The 19,826-nt window shown below is 42.2% G+C and overlaps 1 protein-coding gene across 2 annotated transcripts in view; it reads left to right on the forward strand.

Annotated features, from left to right (window-relative positions):
* The window catches only part of fam149a (family with sequence similarity 149 member A), an 86,602-nt gene that overhangs the window by 64,377 nt on the left and 2,399 nt on the right, over window positions 1-19,826 (forward strand). For both annotated transcript variants that reach the window (XM_078397585.1, XM_078397596.1), the window contains exons 10-15: window positions 3,966-4,193; window positions 5,798-5,902; window positions 9,017-9,140; window positions 10,731-10,856; window positions 18,088-18,166; window positions 18,905-19,051. In XM_078397585.1, coding sequence (XP_078253711.1) covers window positions 3,966-4,193; window positions 5,798-5,902; window positions 9,017-9,140; window positions 10,731-10,856; window positions 18,088-18,166; window positions 18,905-19,051 — 809 coding nt within the window. The remainder of the gene's footprint in view (window positions 1-3,965; window positions 4,194-5,797; window positions 5,903-9,016; window positions 9,141-10,730; window positions 10,857-18,087; window positions 18,167-18,904; window positions 19,052-19,826) is intronic.

A 19,826-nucleotide genomic window follows, 5' to 3' on the forward strand; every position in this document is an offset into this window, starting at 1 on the left:
TATATCAGGAGATGTGTTAGTGGGGAGAAAACAGCAATTTTTCATGGGATGTTTTTCTGTTCTTTCCCTTTTTCTGTTCTTTCCCTTAGCCTTTTCATCTCTCAGCCTCACCCTCCTATGTACATACTCATTTCTTGCACCAAGTTTCAAGCCAACTCATACAAACTTTCTTCTGCTCTATGTCCATTTTTCTTATAGTGTGATAGCCATACAGCATGGAAACTGGTCCATTGGCCCAACTTACCCACACCGACCAACATCTACACTGGTCCCACCTGCCTGCATTTGGCCCACATCACTCTAAACCTAGGCTATCCATGTCCCTGTCTAATTGTTTCTTAAACATTGCACTGATCCCTGCCTCAACTATTTCCTTTGGCAGTTCGTTCCATACACACACACACCAGCCTTTGTGTGAAGATGTTACCCCTCCGATTCCTATTAAATCTTTCCTCCTTCACCTTAAATCTTTCCCTCTTCACCTTATTTGCCTCTATGAATTGCAAAGTACTTTTTTCATTAAAAGTGCTGTAGAAATGCAGATTATTTTTCTTTCTCTGATTCACTTTTGGAAGATTTTGTTTATTCTTCAAAAAAGCATGAAAAACATATAGTTCTCAACACAGAAATTGTGAGGGGCAAGTGACTGAAGTAACAATTGTGTAGGGCCTTGGTGAGACCATGCTTTGGCATATTGTGTACATGCCTTGGGAGTATGGAACGAAGATTCATTAAAGATGGCAGGTTTGCTGAATGAGGAGAGATTGAGCAGACTGTATTCTTCTGGGGTTAGAAGAATAAGAGATCTCATTGAAATGGACAAATTTGTAAAAGGGATTTACAGAAAGGGTACAGAGAAGATATTTTGTCTGGCTGTGGAGTCTGGAATCTTGGGTCGATGTCTAAGATTAAGAGGTAATTTGGGTTTGGGGTGCAGGCGGCTGCAAGGGGAATTTTTTATCCATGCAGAGACCAATGATTGTGTTGAGGATTGCAAAAGCACAGTCACTGGAGAATGTTAAGAGAATAGAGGGATATAGAAATGGAGGTGACGGAGATCAGCCATGATCTTGACAAATAATAGACTTCTGTTCCTGATAATTCAGCCCTGACGAGATAAATGATATGATTCCATTCTCTAATTGATGGTGTTTTGTACCTGTCCAGTAGCTTTAAATGATTTATAGTTTGATCTAACAATTTAGTAAATAACTCAATTTATCTTCCTAACATCTAGAGTTGTCCATGTTAAATGCCTTCAGCTGTAACTTTACCCACTCAGTCTGCTGTATCTCTTTGCAGTATCCTGAGTTCATTTGCGTTGCTCCTTCTTAATTTACTGTTGGGTGCTTTTATTCAAGAGAGACCATTGGAAGGAGAGTAAAGGGCCTTAAAAAGAGTCATTGGGTTATAAGGCTAAGTGGTTACTCATCTTCAAAACTGTTTATTCTTCACTGTGATTTAATTAAAGGTACAACAGCTGCTGCTAATTAATTCAAAAAATAGCTGGCATGCGCTTTTATGTTTATTGTAAATGAATTAGATTAATTATTGGCGTTACAATGGTGACATTTTTGCTACTGTATGACCCTATCCCGGCAAAAATGTTGAAATTCAATAGCTATGTTCCCTTAATCATTTATGGGTTATTTGTTTGACTGTCTTGACCAACATTAATTGCCCTTCTTTAAATGTCCTTGTGGAGATGTTCTGAGACACCATCTTGATCCACTGCGTGTCAGGTGACAGTACTGAATGCTTGTGCTTGCAATGTTTACAAGAATACACTGCACCTCTCTATCTCCTTCCAAATGTTCACTCACCTGATAGTTTGACTCTACAAAGTCCCTTGCTGTGCCTCATCCACATTACTCTTTAACAATGGGGAGACACAAAGTGCTGGAGTAACTCAATGGGTCAGGCAGCATCTCTGGAGAAAAGGAATTTTCAGTCTGAAGAAGGGTTCTGACCTGAAACTTCACCTGTTCCTTCTCTCCAGAGATGCTGCCTGTCCTGCTGAGTTACTCCAGAAATTTGTGTCTATCTTCGGTTTCGGAATTAAATTCAACTTGTCATTCCTCCACTCATTTATTCAGCTGATCAAGATCCCGCTATAATTCTTGATAACTTTCTTCTCTATGATACCACCTATTTTTGGTTTAGTTCTTAGGGCTAAGGGAATCAAGGGATATGGGGAAAAAGCCGGCATGGGTTACTGATTTTGGATGATCAGCCATGATCATTTTGAATGGCGGTGTTGGCTCGAAGGGCTGAATGGCCTACACCTGCACCTATTTTCTGTTTCTAAACCAGCATCTGTAGTTCCTTCCTACACCTTTGTTCCAACTCATCCATGCTGTCCAAGGTGACCATTTGCATAATTTCCATTTGGCTTTGTTTGACTTGTATCCCTCTAAACCTTTCCTATCCATGTACCTGTCCAAATGTCTTTTAAATATTGTTATAGTACCTGCCTCAATAACTTACTCTGGCAGCTCATTCTATATATGTGCCACCTCTGTGTGAAAAATGTTGCCTCTCAAGTTCCTATTAAATCTTTCTCCTCTCACCTTGAAGTTCTAATTCTTCTTGTTTTTGATACTCTCTTATTCTTGATTCCCCAACCCTGGGAAAATGGCTGTGGGTATTCACCCAAAATATGTCCCTTGTGATTTTATACAGATCTATAATATCATACTTCAATCTTATATGCTCCAAGGAATAAAGTCCAAACTTACTCAACCTCTCCCTGTAGCTCAGCCCCTCAAGTCCTGGCAATGTAGTCTTAAATATTTTATGTGCTCTCTCCAGCTTAATGGTGTCTTTCATATAGATGGGTGACCTAAACTGCACCCAATTCTCCAAATGGCACTTCAGCAACATCTTGTACAACTGCAACATAACATCCCAACTTCTATACTCATTGCCTTTACTGATAAAGGCCAGAATGTTAAAAGCCTTATTTTTCATCTGTCCACTTTTAGTTTAGTTTAGTTTAGAGATACAGCGTGGAAACAGGCCCTTTCGCCCCACCGTGTCCGCGCCAACCAGCGATCCCCGCACATTAATACTACCCTACATACACTAGGGACAATTTTTACATTTACCAAGTCAATTAACCTACAAACCTGTCGTCTTTGGAGTGTGGGAGGAAACCGAAGATCTCGGAGAAAACCCACACAGGTCACGGCGAGAACATACAAACGCCATACAGACAGCACCCATAGTCGGGATCGAACCCGGGTCTCCGGCACTGCATTTGCTGTAAGGCAGCAACTCTACCGCTGCGTCACCGTGCCGCACGATGCTATTTTCAGGGAACTATACATGTACTCTTAGGTCCTTCTGTTCTACAATATTCTGCATTTCACTGTGAGAGTCCTGCCCTGGTTTGACGTCCCAAAATGCAATACCTTGCACTCATCTGAATTAAATTAAATTTGTCATTCCTCCGTTCATTTACTCAGCTGATCAAGATCCTGCTATAATTCATGAAAAATTTCTTCACTATAATACCACCTATTTTCATGTCATCTGCAAACTTATTAATCATGCCTTGCACATTCTCATCTAAATCGTTGACATAGATGACAAACAATCATGGGTCCTCTACTGCCGCCTGTACATACATACTGTACATACATACTGTACATACACATATATGTCTTGTACATAAGATTAGTTATGGGCCCCCAGTCTGAAAAACAATCTTTCACCACCAACCTCCATTTCCGAACATCAAGCCAATTATATCTTATTAGGTGGTTCTTTCTGAATCTCATGTGATCTAATCTTCTGAGGCAACCTGAAGTGGGGAATTAGAAGGTGTAATTGTTCAAAAACTCATTTGGACTGAGGGGATCTGTCTGATACTTTGATATTTTGGATTTTCCTCTGCTGGGAGTTGACAAGAATCATCTGCCAAATATTATATCTTGATCTTTTCTTTTAATTTCCACCTAAAGATGTGACCAAGATGATAAACAGTTAAGTACAGGCTCTGGTGTTTTGTCTACTGCAAGAAATCGTGTGGGACGGACAGCAGAGCACAGTGTTCTCTCAGCATCCCGCATCATTCAGGCATCTGCAAGAAAGACGGTGACACAACGAAAGCTGCCATCACTTAGTTCAGAACTGCTAAAATTGAAAGCCGCCAATGTCTACAGTGATGAGATTCTTCGGGGAACTAAATTGTGAGTGGTACCTGGAGAACACTGGATAAGTTTATAAAGATACAACTTAAAATTGATTTAAAGTGCAAAGGAAGAATATATATTTATATAACACCACAGCTCACCATGATAGAATATTTCAAGCAAATTTTAGTAGCAATCCAAATTAGGTGTCACAAATAACAGACGACTGGATTATCAGGGTAAAACAATTGGTAGTGTTGAAATATTGGACAGAGCACCAGGAAACTTTTCCTGTGTAAGAAGCAACTGCAGATGCTGGTTTAAACAGAAGATAGACACAAAAAGCTGGAATAACTCAGCAGGCAGGCAGCATCTCTGGAGAGGAATGGGTGATGAAGGCTCTCGACCCGAAACGTCACCCATTCCTTCTCTCCAGAGATGCGGCGTGTCCCGCTGAGTTACTCCAGCTTTTTGTGTCTATTCTAGGAAACTTTGCCTGCTGTGGAACCTGGCTTAACATGTCAGGTGACTAATGGCACACCTAATTATGCAGCACTGCATACTATTCTTCTGGAAATGCCAGTGAAGCTATGACATGAACAGTGTGCTTACACCACCTCAACTCTATGGAGTCATAAAGTCTTACAGCGAGGAAACAGGCCACTCGGCCCAACTTGCCCACACCGGCCAACATGTTCCCATCTACACTAGTCCCACCTGCCTGCATTTGACCCAGATCCCTCTAAACCTATCCTATCCATGTACCTGTCTCAATGTTTATTATACCTTGAGATAGTACCAGCCTCGACTACCTCCTCTGGCAGCTCGTTCCATACACCTATCACCCTTTGCGTGAAAATTTTACCATTTTTAAAATCTCTTGTGCAGAACCAAAAGAGTTGAGCTGGAATATGCTCACAGGTCATTCCAATTTAAAATATATTTGTAACTATTTAATTGTGTTAGTGACAATCTAAGTAATGATCTGGTCTTTACAGTAGTAGTGGTACTTTTTTTTTAATCTCTTGTGCAGAACTAAGAGAATTGAGCACACAGGTAACTTAAAATATATTTGTAACTATATGATTGTGTTAGTAATGATATAGTTAATGATCTGGTCTTTACAGTGACAGTGGTGGAACAATTCCATTAGTACTAACTGAAAATTATAGCAATGTCTTGATTATGCTCGTGCACAGTAAAACGCTGAGGCCAGGAGGTTAACGATACCCTGCTCTGAAAAATGTGTTGCAGTTCTTTGCCAATGGAATCAAAAGAGAAATCTCTGATTTATTCTGAACACATTAATTTATTTCTATTCCCACTAAATAATCACTGAAGGAGTTAGAAGTGCTTGATAATGAGTTACTGAACTTGAATGGATTTTTTATGAATTAGTGGGGAAGTATTATATAAAATATCAGGGTACAGTTTATGATTTATGATATTGACCAAAGCACTGCCAAACACATTGAAACACGCAAGCACACAGTCTCGTGGAATTAACTTTCATTTCCCACTCAAAATCTCAGAAATGAAGGAGATTTCACTGAGCTCATCATTCAATTTCACTGAGCTCATCGTTCACTTCCTGAAAAATGTTGATTATTGCGCAAGAATCACTGGGCATAACAAAGTAATGTTTCAACTTCCCCTCACAGTACAAATGCTTCTGCAACTTACAAGAGCTCTCAGCATGTTGAAGTAATTGCAAAAGCCCACAGTGCTGCAAGGCATCAAGCATATCAGCCCCTCACACTAAAGAGGTAAGGTTAAATATTAATCAGGTTATATCTGAACTTTGTCCCGAATAAAGAACAAAAGTCTGGCCAAATGTTGAGCATTCGCGAGTGGGAGGGTGAGCAGCCTGATATGCACATTGGTACCAATGACATTGATAGGAAAAGTGATGAGGACCTGCGGAGTAAATATAGGGAGTTAGGGAAGAGGTTAAAAAGCAGGACCTCAAGGGTAATAATCTCTGGTGCCATGTGCTAGTGAGGGCAGAAATAGGCCAGAGGAATATGTGATTGAGTAGCTGGGACAGGAGGTCTCATTTTTGATTATTGGGATCCATTTTGAAGCAGAGATGACCTGTGTAAGAGGGAGGGCTTTCATCTGAACTGGAGGGGTCCAAATTCCTAAAAGGGAGATTTGTTGGTGCTGGTCAGGAGGATTTTAACCAAATTGGCAGGGTGGAGGGTTCCAGAGCAAAAAGGAGGTAGATGAAAGGTAGGGGTCAAATACTGTAGTCAAAGAGAGCAAGATTAGCAGGACAGGCAGATGCACGGTGAAGAGGGGAAAGACCGAAGGTTTACAGTGTATTTATTTCAATGCCAGAGGCTTAACAGGTAAGGCGTATAAACACAGGGCATGGGTTGGCTCGGGGGACTGGGATATTGTAGCCGTAGCAGAAATATGGCTGAAAGAGGGGTAGGACTGGCAGCTCAATATTCCAGAGTATGGGTACTACAGACGTGATGGAGATGCAGATAGGTGAGCAGGGAGATTACCTTTTGATCAGATAGGACATAACCATAGTGTTCAGAGAGGGTATTCATAGGCGATTGTCCAGTGAGACTATATGGATATAATTGAGAAATAGGAGGGAAATGGTAACTCTGATGGAACTGTATTATAGGCTCCTCAATAGTCAGCATGAATTAAAGGTGCTGATGTGTAGGGAGATTTTAGATAGCTTTAAAATTAATAGGGTAGTTAGTGTTAGTGGAAGATGTTAACTTCCTTAATATTGACTGGGTCTCCCAAAATATAAAGGGGTTGAAAGGGTGGCAACTATTATCAAGAAAGATTCCTTAGAGAGGGCCCGCCAATGGAGCTCCTATGAGGGAGCAAGGTTGGGCAAGTGTTTGAAATGTCAGTGAGGGAGCACCTTAGGATCAGTGAGCATCATTCTATTATTTTCAAAGTAGTTATGGAAAAGGATAGGACTGGTCCCCAAGTTGAGGTCCTATAATGGGGCAAGGCCAATTTTTGGATGCATTAGGAGGGAACTTGCAAAGATTGATTGGGAGAGTCTGTTGGCAAGGGAATGGCTGGCAAGTTGGAGGTTTCCAAAAGTGAATTAGCAAGAGTGCAGGGGCAGCATGTTTCTGTTAGGGTGAAGGGCAAGGCGGGCAACTTTAAGGAATCCTGGTTGACAAGAGATGTTGAGTCTCTCATCAGGGAAAAGAAGGAGGTAAACATCAGATTTAGGCAATCACCATGTAGAGAATTCCACCTTGAGTTTATTTTAGTGATAATAAGTGTGGCTTTGTAGAAGTGTCTGCTTTGTAGAGAACCAGAAGAGATGAGGGGTATATTAAATGAATTGTTCTCATCTGTTTTTACTGAGAAGATCATGGAAGCTAAGGGATTGGAGGGTAATTTGTATCTGGAATAAAGTGTCAGAGGAAGCTTTAGAAAAGGGATTCAATTATGACTTTTTATATGGACAAATATATGGATCGGAAGGATTTAGAATGAAATGAGCCAAATACAGGCAAAAGGGACCAGCCCAACATGTCAACTTGGCCATCATGAATAAGATGGGCTGAAGAGCCTGTTGCATGTTGTACAACTCTATGTTTCTGATGAGCATTATGTAATATTGAAACATTGATTTAGAGGAGGAGTTTGGTTTGAAGTAGAGATTAAAATGTCTCTTATCTTTACAAAACAATTTTAATTTTATAATTTTTAATATTACTGTCCAGTTATCTTCCATTGGCAGGGCTGTACACAACACATTTCACAAATTTCACAATTTGATGATGCCTACGAACAAATAAATTTAGTTACATGAACACAAGTGGAAATATTTATCTAATATTTATCTAATTTGGAGCTGACCAGTGCATCTTATCAGGAAAATGGTGGATATTAAATCAGTATTGCTGTCACTCAGAGATCTTTTCCGCTGTGCCCTCTAGTTAGTGCAATATCATTAATTAACTATGTCTCTCATTAGTTGTAATCTCCTCAGTTACTTTTTTAGTGTTGAATTTCAAATATCATTGATTAAATATTGCCCAGGTCCACTTGCAATTGCTCAATTAATTATTTTCCCCCAATCTTTTCCGCCCAATCTGGTTCCATCTGCCCATTACATATCCATGTGTTTCTTCTTCCTCTGGTGACATTACCGATTTCCAGGGGTCTCAGTAGTAATCCTCAGGAAGAGGAGGCTGAAGAGTAGGCAGATAAATATTGGGTATAAGCCTGGCATTGGCCATTTGACTTGAGTGGCTTGTTAATTGCATTTAAATCATAACTACCCTGCAATTAAACCTTCTATCAGAAGGTTTATTGGATTATTTCAGCAATTTATTTTATCGTCCCAATTCTTGGCAAGATAAATATTGTTCTTCGCCTTTCCTCTGAACTTTACCCAACTTTTTATGGAAGGCTACTATACTGACAGGGCTTTTCAATCAGTACTGCAGTAACAACTACAAGCAGCAAAGGAAGCAAGTTAGTTAAATATCAGATTCCTGCATAACAAATAGTGAGCAATCCTGGATATTTTTTACTATATTGTTTTTTTTCAGAAGATTTTAAACTGCCCAAGCCTTGCTGAAAATATTTAGATGATTAATTGCAAACATCTTTTAGGTGTCAATCCTTTCATTTAATACACAGTGCTATTGCTTTACCTTTAATTGGTTAAAAAGTTGTAGAAACTTTTTTCCACTATTCCTGTGGTATATTATCTGTGTATTGGAATTGATAAAGTAGTCCTTTATCTATTTTTGTTTTGGTTCTGTGCTATTACTGATTATTGGGTAATGGAAATATTAGCTCGTATCATTAAATTAATTTTAATTGTTTGCAGGTTTTTTTCACTGTGCTAAAAGCGTTTCTAATTCTCACTTATTTAGACATACTGGATTAGATCAACTCTCTTCTCCTTCAGCACAAACAACTCGTCATAACCAATTACCACCTATTAACTCGGATTCGGCCGAAATGCACTTTCCCATGCCTGTATCAAGGCAACAACTGGTAAGGTGGAAAGCTTTCTTGGTTTCATGTTTTGTCAGTTACGTTAGTGTGCCTGTGGCCAAACATTACGTCAAAGTCCCGTAGAATGCTTAAACTTTAATTCTGCAGGGATTTGTGCTGGGACGTCTGTTGTTTGTAATATAGTTACATGACTTGGATATAAATGTAAGTGGGTTAGTTAGTAAGTTTGCAGATGACACCAAGATTGCTGGAGTCATGGACAGTGAGGGAGGCTGTTAAAGCATACAGCGGGATACAGAAATGGTAGATGCAGTTTAAGGTATGAGGTGTTGCACTTTGGGAGGTAGAATGTAAGGAGAAAATATACAATTAAGATCAACATTGATGTACAGAGGAATCTTGGGGTACAAGTCCATAATTCCATGCAAGTGGGAACACAAGTAAGTAGAGTAGTAAAAAGGCATATGGTCTGTTTGCCTTCATTGGTTGGGGCATTAAGTTACAGGAAGTCGGTGCAAATTTATAGGATTGGCTAGGCCGCATTTACAGTATTGTGTGCAATTTTGGTTGCCTCATTACAGGAAGGATGTGGGGGGTGTTGGAAAAGGTGCAGAGGTGGTTTACCAGATTGTTGCCTGAATTAGAGGGTATTAGCTACAAGGAGAGGTTGGACAGACATGGATTGTTTTCAGTGCAATGCCAGACACTGAGGGTAGACCTGATCAAATTATGAGATATAGATAGGATAGATGGCCATAGCCTTTCTCCCAGGATGGTAATATCAAATACTTGAGGACATAGCTTTAAGGCGAGAAGGGCAAAATTTAAAAGAGATGTGCGAGACAACTGTTTTTGCACACCAGGTACTTAGATGTCCTGCCAGGGCTGGTAGTGGAGGGAGATACAATGGTGGCATTTACGAGACTTTTGGACATGGATATAGGGGGAATAGATGGATATGGATTATGTGCAGGCAGAAATAAGTTTGTCATGGTATCATGTTTGGCACGGACAGGGCCGAAGGACCTGTTCCTGTGCTGACCTGTTCAATGTCCTAATACCAAGTACCTCTAGGTTACTATTTGTGGAGCAATTTTGAAAAAAAAATCAGTATGGAAAGACTTTGATTTATTTAGTGTCCCCATTTATCTTTAAAACACCTCAAAGAACCTTAGAACCAATAAAATAATGTTGAGGAAACTGGTCTAATGCAGGGTGTAAGATAACAATCTCTCAAAACAAAAAGGAGGCAAATGTTTTACCCCCTGCAGGACAGGGGATAACATCCTCTTAAAACTGGTCTTCCAGTTTCACCTCAGGGAGAATACGGGACCTTGTATTCATGTATTTTCCAAAAGATACCACTTCCGATAGTGTTGCGTATCTCTAGAATGGCACGAAAGTGTCAACCTGGATTTTGTTTTTGCCAACTCTCTGGAGTGGGACTAGAACCCATAACCCTAAGTTTTGACCATCGCCAAGCAATCAATGTGACAGGTGAATGTGATTATACACTTCTAGTATAGATTTATTAACCAGTTCATAGAGCTACATCTACTTTTACGAGTAATAAATTATTGATGAATTAATTCATTTTAAGAAAGATTTATGATGTGTATTCTGTGACAGAGAGGAAGATTCCCACATAGCCGAGTGTCAAGTGCAGTTGGTGAAGGCACAGGCCGTCGACCTCTCAGGGAGAGACCAATTGCTTTGGACATATCTTCAAGGCCGAATACAACGCACACATTTCGGGTATGATTTTTATATGAACATAAATTACCTAATGTAAGGATAGCAGACGTAAAGCTAGCTATTAATGACACTAGAGGATGAATAAGTAATGTTGTGTTTATGTGACCTGAACATAACTCAGATCAATGTCGAAGTGACCCAGGAGACTTGAAGATGAGGGAAATATGAGAAAGACAGAAGAGGAATGTCTTTTCACCAGTTTAAATGGAGGGAAAACTTGCAGAACCTGGCAAAATTCTAATATGGACTTCTGAATTTTTACCAAAAAAAGTCAAACTTGAATTTGTTTTTCTCTCTCTCTCTCCGCCCCCCCCCCCTTCTTTTTACATCCATCTTCTGTCTATACACTTCACTGTCTGGATTCCTCCCCAGATGGTTCCAACTGCCCAACATCCCTCTCTCTAAGGTTCCCATTATCACACACCTTATTCTAGAGCTTGCAGCCTTCATGTCACCACTTATCACTCGCCAGCAGATGTCTCCACCTAACCCTTTCCTCCCTTCCCTTGGGTCCATTTGCCTTTTTTTTCTTTGTCTGCTTCCACCTGTCTCCCAACTCCACTTCTCCTCCTCCTCCATCTGCCCATCATCTTTCACCCCTTTTCAGTCTACCTAAAATGTTCTGTACTCTGCCTTACCCTTTGCCTCTCCATTTATACCGGTGATCTTACTTCTCCAGTCTCAATCATAATGCAGGGTTTCGACCTGGGATGTCAACAATCCCCTTTCTCCTCCACGGACGCTGCTTAACCCACTGAGTTCCTTTCATAGTTTGTTTTCAGCATTTATATATTGACTTTTGATACCTCAAAAATAAATCCAAAAAGCTCTCTAGTCAGTGAAGAACCATTGAAAGACAATCACTGTTGTATTATCAAAAACGTGGCATCCAATTTGCACATTACAGGAACTCTTAGAAAACAGCAATATGATAACAAACAGATAATCTGATTTTAGTGTTGCCAGTTGAGGGATAAATATTTGTCAGGACACCAGGAAGGACTTTCTCAGTTTTGCAAAATAGTGCCATCTTTGTGCATCTGAAAGCCCAAGTAAACCATGGTTTAACTTGAAGTCATGGAGTGATACAGTGTGGAAACAGGCCCTTCGGGCCAACTTGCCTACAATGTCCCAGCTACACTAGTCCCACTTGCCTGCACTTGGTCCATATCCTTCCAAACCTGTCCTATCCATGCACCTGTCTAACTGTTTCTTAAACAATGGGATAGTCCCAGCCTCAACTACCTCCTCTGGCAGCTTGTTCCATACACCCACCACCCTTTGTGTGAAAAAGTTACCCCTCAGATTCTTATTAAATCTTTTTCCTTTCACCTTGAACATATGTCCTCTGGTCATCGACCCCCCTACTCTGGGCAAAAGACTGTGCATGTACCCAATCTATTCCTCTCATGATCTTATACACCTCTATAAGATCACCCCTTATCCTCCTGCGCTCCATGGAATAGAGACCCAGCCTACTCAACCTCTCCCTATAGCTCACACCCTCTAGCCCTGGCAACCCTCGTAAAACTTTCTGAATCCTTTCAAGCTTGACAATATCTTTCCTATAACATGGTGCCCAGACCTGAACGAAATATTCAAAATACGGTCACACCAACGTCTTATACAACTGCAACGACCTCCCAACTTCTATACTCAATCGTTGGCTTGAGATATCAAAGCTAACCTGGCCAGCATAAATATATTTTAGCAAAAAAACTTTTAGTTTGTATCTCATAAGTGCTCACCAAGGAGACATGTTAGAATTGACAATTATTTGTTATTAACATAAACACAAAGTGCTGGAGTAACTCAGCAGGTCAGAACATGAATTGGGATCCTGTTTGTCATGCTTTAAGCATCATCATCAATAGTACACATGTCCTGAACCAATACATGTCAGAGAAGCGAAGAGAACAATTCCTGGTTTATTTTACCTCCAAAGTCCAACACAAATCTATCAAAATGCATCCTTGAATGGCCGAACTTCAGCACAAACTCGCTCTTCTCGAGTAAGAGTGGTGATAATGTGTAATTCAAACTGTCCAAAGGTTCACTTTGCATATGATGTATGTGGTTAGAAAACCAGATACTTTATGAATCTGGGATTAATGCAATTCTATTGCAAAATACAGAATCTTTATTAATTGTGATGTCTCGTGACAGATTTTACTTTCATTGAAGGCTTTGTGGCCAAGTTTGGGGATGATAGGTGGACAGGCAGGTAGTGTAGAGAAAGCAGGGACGCTGCAGGAGGACGTGGATAGGTTGGTGGAGTGTGCGGAGAAATGGCAGATGGAATAGAATGTAGCTAAGTGTGGATTTGTGCATTTTGGTAGTAGGAATAAAGACGTAGATTATTTTCAAATGTGGAGAGAATCCAGAAATTAATGGAGGTGCAAAGGTTCTTGGGAGTACTGGTGCAGGATTCCCCAAAAGTTAATCTGCAAGTGGAATCAGTAGTAAGAAAGCGAACTATTTAGCATTTATTTTGAGAGGGATTATATACAAAAACAGGGATGTAATACTGAAGTTCTATAAGGCGCTGGTCAGGCCGCATTTGGAATATTGTGAACAATTTTGGGCACCATATCTGAGAAAGGATGTGCTGGCTCTGGAGAGGGCACAGAGGAGGTTCACAAGAATGATCCCAGGAATGACTAGGTTAACATGAGTGTTTGACAGCACTGGGCCCATTTTCGCTGGAGTTTAGAAGAATGAGGGGGGACCTCGTTGAAACGTACAGAATAATGAAAGGCTTGGATAGTGGATGTGGAGAGGATGTTTTCACTAGTGGGAGAGTCTAGGACTAGAAGTCATAGCCTCAGAATTAACGTTCTTTTAGGAAGGAGATGAGGAGGAATTTCTTTATAGGTAGAGGGTGGTGAATCTGTGGAATTCTTTGCCACAGAGGGCTGTGGAGGCAAGCAGTGGATATGTTGAAGGCAGAGATAGATAGATTCTTGATTTAATATGTGTGTCAGAGTGTATGGGGAAAAGGCAGTACAATGGGATTAGTGGGAGAGATAGATCAGCCATGATTGAATGGCGGAGTAGACTTGATGGGCCGAATTGCTTAATTCTAATTGTGAAGAGTGCGAGCTTTTTTTCTGCCAGAAATATGTAAACGATGCAGGTCATGACACTTATGCTAAATTATGCAATGCTAAATTAACTATAATAGACTTCAACAGTGCAACTGATATCCTGTTTTCAGTTCTCAGTGTACCAACACCTTTCCTGCGTTCAAAGAGACCATGAATCACATGTAGTTTAATTGCGATTTTATTTCTATAAAATATTGCCTTGTGTAAGGAAGAGTTTGATGATTCTAAACCACAGCAGTTTTTGTAAACTTTACAGGCAGTGATCTGTCAGGCATTTGGAGTTTGCTTGGTCATGCTGGATGGAAAGGCACATTTCCCTATACTCTACAACATTATGGCTCTTTGATTCTAGCTGCAGGAAGAAAGCATAAGATGCAATGATTTCACAAGGCAGTCCTTGCTGAAGTATGCAAAGTATTCCAGTCACAACTAAAATCGTAGTCATTTGAGTTGCTAATAATGGCTGCTAAGGCTACACTTTCCACTAGTTTCTATTCATTGCTCTCCTGCCAAAATGCTCTATTATTTAAGGGAAGTCATGGATGCTACAAGAGAGCTGAATACATTTCACTGACTCTTGGATGAGAATAATAGAGAGAGCAAGCATGTAGCTTTGCTGGTACTTTATGTTTCCCAATATTGCCGTCTGACATTGACTGGTCTGCTGATGCATTGCCTCAACAGCAAGATGTACAAAAACTGGAAAGAATTCCTGAATGTCCAGCTGGTGCATGACCATGCCCACAACTTCATCCTGGCCAATGTCCAGTATTTAGGCAGTTATGTGACTACATTTACTGAGGCGTTCCTTAACACCATAGATATTTGAGATGCCTCGACTGGGTGTGATATTATTTGATATATACCTCTTGATTTCCCCACTCTGGGTAAAAAAAACATGCATTTCCCCTCATGAAAAACCATGCATGTCCCAGTCTGCCTAACCTCTCTCTATAGCCCAGGCCCTCAAGACCTGACAACATCCTTGGAAATCTTCTCTGCATTATTTCCAGCTTAACACCATCCTTCCCATAGCAGAATGACCGAAACTGAATGCAATATTCCAAATGCGGCCTCACCAAGATCTTATACAACTGTAACATAACATCTCAACTTCTATATTCGGTACCGTAACTGATGAAGGCCAATGTGCCAAAAACCTTCTTGACCACCCTATCTACCTGTGACACCATTTTTAAGGAACTACCAGACCAAGTGGACCCGGTGGGCCCAAACCTCTTCTGCATTGGTGCAACACCCTCTCCTCCCCCCTCCCCCTCCCCTTTCCCCCTTTCCCTTCCCCTCTCCCCCTTCCCCTCCCCTCTCCCCCCACCTCCCCCACCACCCCCTCCCTCCCTCCTTCCCCCTTCCTCCACCTCCCCCCTCCTCCTCTCCACCCCCTCCCCTCCCCCACCCTCCTCCCCACCCCTCCTCCCCTCCCCCTCCACCCTCCCCTCCCCTTCCCCTCCCCCCTTCCCCTCCCCTTCCCCTCTCCCTTCCCCTCCCCCCTTCCCCTCCCCTCCCCCCTTCCCCTCCCCCCTTCCCCTCCCCCCTTCCCCTCCCCCCTTCCCCTCCCCCTTCCCCTCCCCCCTTCCCCTCCCCCTTCCCCTCCCCCCTTCCCCTCCCCCCTTCCCCTCCCCCTTCCCCTCCCCCTTCCCCTCCCCCTTCCCCTCCCCCCTTCCCCTCCCCCTTCCTCTCCCCCCTTCCCCTCCCCCTTCCCCTCTCCCCTTCCACTCTCCCCTTCCCCTCTCCCCTTCCCCTCTCCCCTTCCCCTCTCCCCTTCCCCTCTCCCCTTCCCCTCTCCCCTTCCCCTCTCCCCTCTCCCCTCCCCCTCTCCCCTCTCCTCTCCCCTTCCCCTCTCCCCTTCCCCTCTCCCCTCTCCCCTTCCCCTCTCCCCTCTCCCCTCTCCCCTCTCCCCTCTCCCCTCTCCCCTCTCCCCTCTCCCCTCTCCCCTCTCCCCTCTCCCCTCTCCCCTCTCCCCTCTCCCCTCTCCCCTCTCCCCTCTCCCCTCTTCCCTTCCCCTCCCCCTTCCCCACCATCCTCCTCAACCCCCCTGATCCTCCCCTTCCCTCCCCCCTCCTCCCCTCCCCTTCCCCTCCACCCTCCCCCTCTCCCCTTCCCCTCCCTCCTTCCCCACCCCCTACTCCATCCTCCTCAACCCCCCTGATCCTCCCCTTCCCTCCTCCCTCCCTCCCTCCCTCCCTCCCTCCCTCCCTCCCTCCCTCCCTCCCTCCCTCCCTCCCTCCCTCCCTCCCTCCCTCCCTCCCTCCCTCCCTCCCTAGGAGATAGATTTAAACTTTAAAATGTGAATAACTTAAAAAATATAACACCAATTTCAATGAAACTTCTTCCATTAGCACCAAAGGGATGACGGTGAGTAAGGTGGGCCTAAAATTGTCGTGCTATCGTGTACCGTTTTGGCTGTAGTTCAGGAACAAACAAACGAGAGTTTTAGTATATAGATGTACCTGGAGTCCAAGATACCTCTGGTCTAAAACATTCCCCACGGCCCTGCCATTCAATGTGAAGATCTACCTTTGTTATTGAGCGGATGTTAGAGTCAAAGTGTCAGTGGAGTCAAACTGCATGGAAAAAGGCTGATCAAAGAGTACAACTGACCTGATGGAAGTGCGCAGGCCATACACCCACGACAGTGTGCATACAGTGAATGTCATGTAGCAGCTGTGTTAAAGTAAGTCCTTTCATTTTTGCTCTATTCTTGGCCTCTTTGGGTTTATGTTTCCCAAGTGAAAATTTCAATGAAAGAGAGAGAGATGCAAGTTTACAGCATTTTCAGTTTGTAATTTTGAAAGTGTAGTTGAGGTTGAAGTAGGATATGAAAAGGTGGTTTAGTATTAGAATGCTAATCTCCTGTCTGTACTTTGGACTATAGTATCATCTTTGATCTGTATTCTGTTAGGCATGGATAGCCAGGGGAACTTTTGCTGTGCTTGTTCATCCCAGTAGCTGCTGTGAGCACTAATTGTACCCTGTTTGCAAAAGAGAGGTTAGGTTGCCCGTGGGTCTCACACAATATGTTTGGATGATGTGCGTGAATCTGTATCTTAGATAACATGGTATATTTGTAACATAGCAGTGAATGCAGACTATGAAATGTGGTTGTGAAGCATGGAATACTAACTTGTGGTAGAGCATATGAATATTTGGTCAGAGTTCTGTACGATCATCATCATATCATATATATACAGCCGGAAACAGGCCTTTTTGGCCCACCAAGTCCGTGCCGCCCAACGATCCCCGTACATTAACACTATCCTACACCCACTAGGGACAATTTTTACATTTACCCAGCCAATTAACCTACATACCTGTACGGCTTTGGAGTGTGGGAGGAAACCGAAGATCTCGGAGAAAACCCACGCAGGTCACGGGGAGAACGTACAAACTCCTTACAGTGCAGCACCCGTAGTCAGGATCAAACCTGAGTCTCCGGCACTGCATTCGCTGTAAAGCAGCAACTCTACCGCTGCGCTACCGTGATGTTTATTTAGGGATGGTAAGTAGTTGAGTGACGTGGGTATGGTGCATTGACTTGTGGTGTGTCATTTAAAGGTGCACTATTTACTTGTGTGCACCCCTTCTATATCCTCAGGCTCGACCCACGGAGTACATTCTCTCATGTGAGGTGCTGCTCTTGCCTGAAGTTGCAATTGTATCCGAAAGGCCCACCTGCTACATTCATAATATCCCTTCTTGTATGAGTAGCAGGCTGGCTTTAAGAACTGCAAGCAAAGTTGAACTCTTATGAACTACGCAAGAAAACGGGCTGACTGCTAACGTGCTGTGACAACTAACAGTGCAGTTAGTGCTGGTTGGATGCTAAAATCCTGCTCACAAGATGGAACACGCTTGGTGCACTGGGTCAAATGATTAATACAACAGTGCTGCTGATCCCTAATTACTAGCAATTCTACTGTGTCTGTTGGCATTTTGGTAATACTTTCAAAGGATTAGAACCTGCTACGGGACATTGTCTAAACTCTTTGATTTATGGATGAAAGAATAATGGTTATAATAGAAGAGCTAATGACTACAATTGAGAATTATTGACTTGAGCTGGAACAATGGAACTGTTAACTGTCGCAAAATGCATTGTATTTCAGTCTGATACGCCTTTCAAGAGGTCGTTTACACCTATGGACTATGCCAGCCAAGCACGATTAGGGCGGGCTTCCTTTACAGGTAAATGAGCAACTTTGTGCTAATCACACTTTATCGAAATTGGAGCGTGGGGATTTGAATTCTGTCCCTCTGGTAATATTGAAATATAACATCGGCAATCTTCTGCCAAAAAGCCAGCAGTTCTACCTGGATTTTAACCATTTAACTGGCAGAATGTGGCGATCCCTGGGGGACTGGGCCACTCCCTGGATCGAAACTCTCGGTACTAGATGGACAGGTCAGGGGGGATGGCCTTAAGCTACAGGGTTTCTGTAAGGGGTGGAGATCTTCCCTTAGTCTGCCTCGTGGCTTGGGGTTGAGCAAATGTAAATAAACAGCTTTCCTGAATACAACCGGTGTCTTGCTTCATTCCACACCCGACACCGCTACAAAAAGATGAAAATCAAAAAAACTGCTGATACTGGAAATCTGACACAAAAGCAAACACTGCAGGAAACACTCAGCAATCCAGACAGCTTCTGTGGAAAGAAAAGCAATTTACATTTCAGGTCTGAGATCTTTTGTCAGAAATCTGAAACAAAACCAAACACTGCTGGAAAGACTCAGCAAGTCAGGCAGCATCCGTGGAAAGAAAAATAATACGTATTTCAGGTCTGAAATCCTTTGTCAGAATTGAAAAAGAGCAGCTTTGGAACATTTTCCAGTGCCAACTACTGACACGTTTAGGATCAAAATTGATTTTACCAGTGGAAGCTATAGCCATTTGACATCACCAGTGCCTTAACTTTTTTTTTCTAGATCGTGTTGGTATTGGTGTGACTGGCATCAGCTTAGGAATTTCTGCCTCTAGTTCCAATTATCACACTGATTTCGTACATCATCATCACCACCTGTCAAACCAGCCACCCTTAGAAGGAGATGAGGAAGAATATCGAACAATGTGGGGTACTGATACTTATAATTCTTGTCAAATAATATGGAGCAATTTAGTTCCTTTCAGGAGAAAAATACATTGTTAAGAATACAAATAACTATGACATTAGGATGATACCAAATGTTGCCTCACAAATCTCAAGACACAATATAAACCTGTAAGCCTGTAAGGATATGGTAAATTTTGAATTTCTAGATGTCAGCTCAAATTAGTGTCCTTAAATAGCTCAAATCATGGAGAAGAGTGTAGTTGTGTTGCCAATTCATGTGTTATTTTGCCTTTGGGAACTAATTGAACTACATGCTACGTCTGGTAACATGACACTTATATAATCAATGCAACATGCAAAAAGAATCACGGGGGAATTGATGGGCTTGTATGAGAGAGTACAAGTGTGGTACAGGGAAATAAAATAAAGGGGAATAGAACTAATAGGTTGCTCACCAGGCTGCTGGCAAAAGGGCAAAAGGCCTCCTACATTGTTTTAAGTATAAAATAAATATTTGTCTGAAATATAGTAACAGCCACGACGAGTTAAGTAATTTAAATAATTGATTACGTTGAAATTGCATAAAGTATATATTAGTCATTATTTTACGATCCATTGGTTTGAGCAATTGAGGGGATGGTGAGTTTGATCTTGTCAGCTGTCAAGGGGTTCTATGACGTAAAATGTACCTCAGTGCATCATGTGTGGGGGTTGTTCTGGACACCCACATGTCCACATCATGTCGTACAAGAATCTGCTGCAACATGACATGTGGTCAGCAAACAGTTAGCTCAGCA

Source organism: Rhinoraja longicauda, chromosome 1 (assembly GCF_053455715.1).
Source record: "Rhinoraja longicauda isolate Sanriku21f chromosome 1, sRhiLon1.1, whole genome shotgun sequence".
NCBI lineage: Eukaryota > Metazoa > Chordata > Chondrichthyes > Rajiformes > Arhynchobatidae > Rhinoraja > Rhinoraja longicauda.